The following is a 9,086-nucleotide window of genomic DNA, read 5'->3' as shown; positions in this document are numbered from 1 at the left end:
CAACGATTTGGGGGCGCTCAATACTATCAACTGACGACAGTAAGCAACTAATCGGACTGACTGGCGAAGGCTGTTCGATGTGGTCAAGAACGACTGACGGTGTAATGGCCAGCTAACTAAGTAATAGTAAATAGTGGTCAGCGTGACGTGTCCTTCCCAGGCAACTTTGAGAGCAATACAATGGGCAATATCTCCGAATGAAGGTGAGTTTGTGTTCTTAAGGTATTTAGTCCAAATTATTAAATTTTGAAGCTACTTTTATATTTTAATATTTTGACAATTTGAAACGACAACTTTAGTGTATCAATTATTCCTATGATCTTACTTTTGAGTGTTCTGTATTGACATGAAGCCATCGTTGAGCATTCATTAGCAAATTTAATTATGCAAGCAACCTGTAAGATATTTTCCGGTTCTTGAAGTTAAAATCACCATTTATTAAATTGATTTTTAACGTCGGTTTTAAAGAAACTAAATTTTTAATATAAATTATTGTATTCAATAGAGGTTTTTGTTAAACATATTAAATTAAATGAATTTTTGGCTGACCATACATCATTACCACTTTACGAAATGCCTTTTAAGTGGACTGCAGATATAAAAGAATCTACGATATAAGAGTTAAAGGTTATATCTTAATCAGTCCACGAAAAATGGGTGGAGGATTGAGTAAAGCGACATTGTAGTTATTTATCACAGGATTGGGCTTATTTTAAAGGAGATAAAGTTAGTTTTGGTTCTATGTTTTTTTTTTGCGTTTTATTCAATAAATATTAGGTTTTTTAAGTAATTTCAAAGTTATTTTTTATTTTTGAAAAAAGTGGTTTTTTGGGTCACAATATTCTCTCTTTTACATATATTTCCATCTACTTATAAAAATGAATATAATAATTAAAATAAATGAGTCCTTAAACGATAAGTATTTAGTTTACTTATTACCTTATATAGACGCAACATAAATTGCTTCTATATATACTTGATATACTAGATCTGTACTAGATCATTGTGTAGATGAGAAATATTCCAAAAAACCATAGCAAAATAAGAAAAATCTTCAGACGACCAAATGATTTTAACTTCTTATAGATGGATTTAAACAACTTGTAGATATACATTGAATTGAGTATGTCGTTGATAGACGGGTTATTAATATTCATCAACTCAATTAACGCATCGCTCTTGTTTAAGTTGTCCTCAATAGTGCTTTCCATCTCTGCCAGCTCACTGATCGAATTTTGAACCTCTTTTAAGGCCTCATTCTGCACCTCTATACAGTTATGGCGTTGCTCTTCAGTATCACTTTCTTCAAGAACACAACCTGCTTCACATTCAAATTCAGGCTTATAAGGACACTGGGCCACATGAGACTTGAGATCTCGCACTTTTATGATGACATTGCATCCGCTGTCTGCATAATCACAGTTAATATGTAAGTTTGAAATGCGAATGCACAAGTCTGGTCCTGCATCATAAGTTTTGCGTATTGAAATACGTTTGCCACAAGGACACCTTCCAGACACGGACCAAAACGCCACCAAACATGCCTGGCAAAATTTTTGCTTACAGGTTGGCTCAGTTGTTGGCTTCTCCATGACTCCGCGGCATAAGCTGCAAATCATGCTACTTGAAATTTTCTCGTGAAATCTGTCTAAATCGTAACCCATCTTCCAAGACAAAAATGAGAAAATTCTTCAAAAATTTGGTTATTTTAAATAATAAAACGACAAGTAAATTTAATGAAACTCTGTCGATAAAATTTTTTTTCAATTGATTACTGAAGTTGAAGTTTATTTCATTATTTTTACTTTTGACATTTAGTCGACCAGTTACCAAGTTTTTTAGTAGTACTGAAAACTTCCGATCTATTATTTGACAAATAATACTCAAAGTGTGTGCTTAACAAATTAAAGTAAATAAAAGTCGATTTTCCATATGGTCCAAGTTGTATCCATTATACGACTAGGTCGGGAACTTATGTTTTTTATTATTAATCTCGCTTTATATCTTTAAATAATGAAAAAATATTTTTTGAAATTTGCTGTATTATCTATTAAAGAGATTATTTAATCTTAAATCATTATATATTAATCTATTGTATATATTGTTCAGGTTTAGGCTGTTTATCTTTAATAGACAAAGTCTGGTATTAAGCAATGATGTGTGTCATTTTAAAAATGTAGTTCAAAACGATGATATCGAATTGATTTTATTACTGCTTTGTACTATACACCCTGTATGTACATAAAATAAAAATTTTTTTAGAAAATACTATAAATTCTGTTGAATTGCTATATTTACATACAAAAACTTTCTCATTAATAAAACAAACGTGAATTAAAAATTAAATGAATGAATTTATATTACAAATTGGAAATTAAGTTTTTATGATTTTCCAGTTTGTTTATTTATGAATTGAGTTTTTATGAAGTCAGAGACTTTTCAGTCCACACACTCACATATATATATACCTATCAGCATCATAAATAGAAATTTATTAAAGAAGCGTGTTCTTTTGATTACGTTTATGTGTTGTTCTAATTAATATTTATCAATTAAATAAAAAATATTAAATATATTATTTATACCGTACTTATAAATAAATATTGATTATTATTTACTAGTTATGTGATTACTATCACGAAAACTGTGAGAAACCATCGTTTAAACTATGACAGAAATATATATTTAAGTAAGCTTATTTTACTTAGAAGGTATTTAGAGGATCGCTTTTTAGGAGATATATATAATATAACGCCATTCAAAAAACTGATAATCGGTTGACTAACGTCTTCTTTTTATTAAGCAATGTTTGGTAAATCATATTGCAAATATTTTAATTATAGAAGTTAAATGTGTGGGTAGGATTTAAAGGCAAATATATATAGATTAATCAGGTCAAGATATATTTTCTTAGTTATATAGATAAGTAGGTTAGCATACGTGTTCGTCGGCTTCTATTGTTTGAAAACCGTTACAATTATGCGTAATTAACTTAATGTGATACCACCTGATTTCAGTGGAACCTCTGTTTATATAATAACACTTTGTTAAACCGCTTTATTAATGTTACAAATGGTTATAATTTTTTTGAAGAAACGCTGGCAATATAAGAGATATCTTCTATCTAATAGAAACAAATTATAATCATTTTTTCCATTTGCTATGCACTCTACAGGCATATAGAAGTTGTTAATTAGCTACTTCTTCCTTCTCATTACGAAAACTTTTACACTTATCATTGGATGTGATACCAGTCATTATGGATGGCGGTCTGTGCTGATCGTGTTCAATAATGACTTACGTTCATGTTAAAATTTCAGTTCTTCACATAGATCTCTTCGCCTCCCTGACTTTTCTTGGTCTGCTTAAGTCAGATATATTAAGCCTCGTTTGTGTAAATATGTTCCTCGACTTTACTGTTAATCACTATAATTCCTTTAGAAATATATTTCTTACTATTAGTTTATAAGTTGCTTAAGGAAGGAAATTCTTTTCTTTGTAGAAGAATTTGAATAATGCTTGAATAATGCGATTATTAGGCTTTCAATCAACTTAAGCACAAGCGACGGTTTTGTATTGTTATCTCCCAAATGGATTCTGCTTCTGCTTAGTTTCAGTCATTCATAGAGATTCATAGAGTGTTCAGATGTTTTAATATTTACTTCACAAAAGTAGCAAAAACTGATGCATAAAAGTCTATTTCATTTATATGGTACCTTAGTCTACACTGCCATAATAGAAGCCTGACGAAAGTTTTTGTATTTTCTCTGCTCAGAGTAAGTATTATTACAAAGACTATCGTAGATTGGTTAATGAATCTTTTGACCTATTTTCGGCTTTACCGTTTATCCAATAATTTTTAAATTTAACCAGTAACTGAGTTTGTCCTCAGTGCCCTATTCTGGATTGGAAATGTTAATTTTGATTTTATTTAACATAAGATTTCAAGTGGTTTCTAAATATGGTCAGGTATCTTAAGGAGTGGATCAGCAAGTACTATGTCTACTATAATCATGTGATACTGTAAGTCCCCTTTTATCATTATCATATTACCACTGTTCTGAAGACAAAGTGCAGCAGCACATGCTCTTCGAATGCGAATAGTGAATGGCGGAATGCTTGTGATCACACTCCATGCATCCGTGGTAATAGTGCTCATGGTTTTGGCATGTAAGTCGATGTAGTTCACTTAAGGTAACTTCAGCGTTTTTCTTTTTGTTTGACCTTAGACCACCAAATAAGTGGTATGTATATAATTATTGGTTTGATTATTTTTAAAATATACCTTAAAGTTAAAACCTTATGTTTTTTTGCCACAGATAATATGTTTCTGTTACTTTGTTGGCAGTATATTGAAGCTGTGAAATTCAGTTGAGAATTTTGTCCAGGATAGCACCCAGGTATGTAGCTTTATTGTTAAACAACAGTTTTATTAAGGTTTCAACTTAAGAAATTTTAGGTCTTCTTTGGTCTCATACAGCTACGTTAGATAATCGTTGTATACGAACAAAGTGGAAGGAGGATTATTTGGCTTCCGCTCTCTATAAAATTTTCGTTCTTCTTCGGTCTTATGAAGCTATGTTAGATAATCGTTGGATACGAATAAAATGTAGGATGAATTATATCTCTCCGTTCCCCACAAATTGCGACTGTTAAGCCAATTAATCTCAGGGAACAACACATCCCTTCTGGCATCATGAATAAACCATTTCAGTTAATGAAAAAAATAAACAAATACATTAATGAGCGTAAAATATTATCACAATATGCTTCTCCCCAGAGTATGGAAACATTTTCCATATATTTCTTTCCTGTTGCCTCAAACATAATTCCGTTTTTTAACTGGCGTGTCTGACGTCTGTCAGCACAATAATAAAGAAGCTGTTAGCATAAAAAAAAAACAAAAAAAAATATTGATAATAAAAAAGAGATTGGCACACTTCATCCGGGGTCAGTGGAGGTCATTCAATGTTGACCAATACCAAACTGAACTACAATTGTTACCATTTGTTATCAGATGTATACGATCAGTGAAAACTGAATATATCAAAATATATATTTTGATATTTTCACTTAGCATTTTGCATTTTGCATAAAAAATGAAAAATAAAATATTTTTTATAACAAAAGAAATAATAAAAAAAATAAATGCAAAATCCCATGCAAAGTGGTGCTGCGTAGGGTGCAACCGAACGATAATTGCAGTCGGATTAAGAATTTGTTGGGCTTCATTTCGGTAAACGAGTAAAGCGAAATGAAATCGGTGCGTTCACGGTGCATTTCAATAGAAAATATGTTGAGTGCACGGAAAACTGCAGTTCTATTGTCCACTACCAGAAATGCCTAATGTGCGTGCATGTACGACAACAATAGCCGAGCTGAAAATAATCCGCTTTGAATGCAAAATATTCCAGAATTCAATATGAAAATATGTGGAAAGAATACCATAAATTGGGATATGTAGCGACCAGGACAGCTTAACGTATATTTGTCTGTCCTTTAATGAGGGTAAACTATGCATTGCTTGGACGCGTGCCCAGTGTGTAGCGCTGATAGAAGAAATGAACTAGGATTGGATCCAGCTGCGCTGACCCTGATTTTCACTTTGTTTGTGGGTACGATTTTACTTTCATTTCAATTTTATAAGATTTTTTCTCATTTTTTTATTTTTATTAAATCGCTTTTTTAGTGAATTTAATGAAGTCCAAAATTGTTTAGTATTTTTCTGCTTGTGTATAAAATATCATATGAACTATTTTGTATCTTTTGTTAAATGCAAATAATTTGCATGCGCCCCCTGAAACTAATCTATTGTCCTCGTTTGACTGTTTAATTGTCATCCTTTTGCGACATATTATTGAGTCCTTTTGCGGAAGTGTCCTCAAATATTGATTGACAACTGATTGGCACATCCATTGTTTGTAGAAAATCAAGTGGGAATTTGGCATAAATTGACTATTTTCCTTGGATTACTTTATTAAATCAATTTCTTTCAATATGAAACATTTGCTTAGGTATTGTATATACATAGATTGTATATATGGTGTTTATATATATTGTATATATGTATTACATGTTTAACTACATTCAATGGTACTTGTGAATTCATCACGTCAGACAATAATTGATGATGTGCTTATTATACAAAGTTAAACTCGAAGCTTCTCTAATAGTCACAAAAACTATACATTATTATATGGTCAGATAGTTATATACCAAAAACCATATATATCATATTACCTGAGATCAATGAATCCAAACTTTATTCATGTCATATTTTACCTAAGAGCTTCTAATTCATCAAACGTATTGGTGAAATAACAAGAGCTAGATAATTATATTTACTACAGATATAGATATATATATAAAAGATAAACTCAAATTGATATTAATAATTTTAATGACTTTATTAAGATTAACAATAAATAGAATATAATTTAGAGAATTAAATATACACAACGTAATCACTACCGTAACTCTTTGACTGCCGACTGTTGACTGCTGACTTGACTTCTGCTACTTGAACGATTTCTACTTGACTGCTTAACCGGCTCCCACACATAAATATATTTACATAAATAAATGATAGAATGTTTCATTATAGACAGTTATATTATATGAAATATATCTTTGAGTCCCGCAGGTGTAACAGTTTTTCTGAACGTGTTTCGAACTTACATTTACTACTTCAGAAGAAAAAGTAACTTATCTAGTTAAAGGTTGCAGACCCCTTTCCAGGAACAATACATTTTTAAGCTGAAAACAAAACAGTTCACTTTGTATAGGATTGTCCACTATATGATTCCTAAAGTAAACTTAAATATAATACACCTGAGATTTAGATTATTACAAAATTTTTTTTTTTTAATATTCAAAAGGAATCAAATGTCTTTTATGGGATATCTTACTGTAGTGGATCTTTTCAAAAACTGGCAGTAATGCTGAGATGATCTGCCGTTAAATAATAAGACAAGTGTTATTTTTTGAGTCTTAATAAAGGTTTCAATACCACAAATCTGAATTCTTTTAATTGTTTTCATAATGATATCTTACTCATATACATACGATATATACATATAAATAATCAATATAACTTAAATAGTAAAAGACCTGCTATAATGTATTGATTATATACTAGAAGTACATACACATATGCAAAAATAAAAAAATAAATATTAATTAAATATAACAAAAGCAAAAATACTAACAGAAAAAGAAAAATGCTTTTCTACTGATAAGAGGAGACAGACTTTCTTTAACGAGTTTTCTTTCTGACAAGATATTCTTTGTTTAAAATAAGTCTTAAAATATTCTTCAATGTTCTTATTGTGAATTGACTAAATATTGTGAATTGCACGTGGTTATTTATTGCTACAGAGGGCGCTTATGGTGGTTCTGCAATTAGCTGAACTCAGTAGGCAATATATACCACTTATAGCAGTGACATAAACCAACTCCACCTCTTGAATGGTGTAAACGTCGAAGGTGAATATACATTACACCTCAATGAGTTGGAATTTATTATAGCTTAGCTATAACATTCTTGATGACATTCTTGACATTCTTGACATTCTTGATGTATTTCTTCTTTATTTGCAACGTTAATGCTATTTTTATTTTTATCATAATTTAAAATAATTTTTAAAAAATGACAATTGTTTTCATTTATGTTAAAAGACATGTTCTGAAGTTATTTCATGTTCTCCATATCCACGTTAAAGGTAATTAAAAAATTTCATTCAATGTTCCAAATGTGAGAGACATTCGGAAGTCGATTTGGCCCGCTATTTTCTACTATATATTTTCTGACTAATTTCGACCTAAAATTAAAGAATTGAATAGATTAAATTTGTTTTATGTCTGGAAGTAATACTAACGTAGTTCCGGGGCATGTCTCTTAGAATAAGCGGGTAGGCATAAACTGTGAGAGTCGGTACTCAATTTCTGGGTTTTCTGTTTGTGGTCAGTGCATAAACAATCTCCAGCTTTCTGCCGCAAAAAAAAACATAAAAAAATTGGTTTTCGTTGTAAGACAGTATTGTACATTTATCATATGAAGGATAAATTTGTAGTCAATTGTCATGAAATGAAGAGACCATAGTTCCATTAAGTAATCACTGAGAATGATCAAGATCTGCGAATGGTAAAACATTACCAAATCATAGTCTACAGTATATTTTTTAGGACTATCACTATGAATTATCATACTTCGCTTTATTAAATAATTTGATATTATTTTATAAATTAATTAGAATTATGTCTAGTCTCCGAATATGTCCGTATGTACGATCTTCCTATTACCCTTTAATTTAGAGCCTCATAGCAGTATTGTAAGCAATATTTTTAATATGGATATCTATCTTTGTTAAGTCGAAGTATATAATTTACTGATATGTGAATTGACAACAACATTTGGTAGCATGATATTTGGACACATTATTCATCAAAAGATAAATTAGATATACTGTAACTGGAATTCTTTATAATTTGATTTACTTAAGGCATCAATTTATTACTATATACTTTTTCTCTGTTTTATTGGCTTTATAAAGTTAACTAAATTAGTTCATCAATAAAACGATTTAAGTCTGTTAAAGTAATAAAATTTTTTATTTTTTCTTCTTTGACGTATATATATTGAAGTTGGTATAATTATGTTATATTATATATAAAGCATAAATATAATACTTTTTATTACATATAAAAAATGAGACATAAATTTTATTCAGAATTTGAAAGCATATTTTTTGAATTTATAATAAATTAAATTAAATGGACTAATATATATAATGACCTACATTAAAAAAAAAAATAATAACAATCCATCACAAATAATCGAAAAATATATTTACAATTAATAGATTTTTCTACAATCTAAGTTTTAAATAAATTAATACAAAGCAATTATTTTAGATATACAAAAATTATTTATTGTTTTGGCTGAACATATTATTTTAGTATCTACAAAAAAAAAATAAATTGGTTGGAAACATAAATAGTTGAAAAGAAAAAATAGTAAGAATAGTTCTTAGACTCTTACAGAGAGATTCTTGAAGAGCGATCATGGAGCCAATAGGTCTCCATAT

General features: G+C 29.7%; 1 protein-coding gene across 1 annotated transcript; it reads right to left on the bottom strand.

Moving 5' to 3' along the window:
- Positions 1–826: 826 nt before the first annotated feature.
- Positions 827–1,741, bottom strand: LOC119664081 (E3 ubiquitin-protein ligase NRDP1-like). Its single transcript, XM_038073639.1, has one exon. It carries the CDS (start codon positions 1,662–1,664, stop codon positions 996–998), a length of 669 nt encoding a protein of 222 aa, XP_037929567.1. The 5' UTR covers positions 1,665–1,741; the 3' UTR covers positions 827–995.
- Between the last annotated feature and the right edge of the window lie 7,345 nt (positions 1,742–9,086).

The sequence above is a fragment of the Teleopsis dalmanni genome, unplaced genomic scaffold (genome assembly GCF_002237135.1).
Source record: "Teleopsis dalmanni isolate 2A unplaced genomic scaffold, ASM223713v2 unscaffolded_contig_1383, whole genome shotgun sequence".
NCBI lineage: Eukaryota > Metazoa > Arthropoda > Insecta > Diptera > Diopsidae > Teleopsis > Teleopsis dalmanni.
This window is presented reverse-complemented; position numbering and strand designations above follow the sequence as displayed.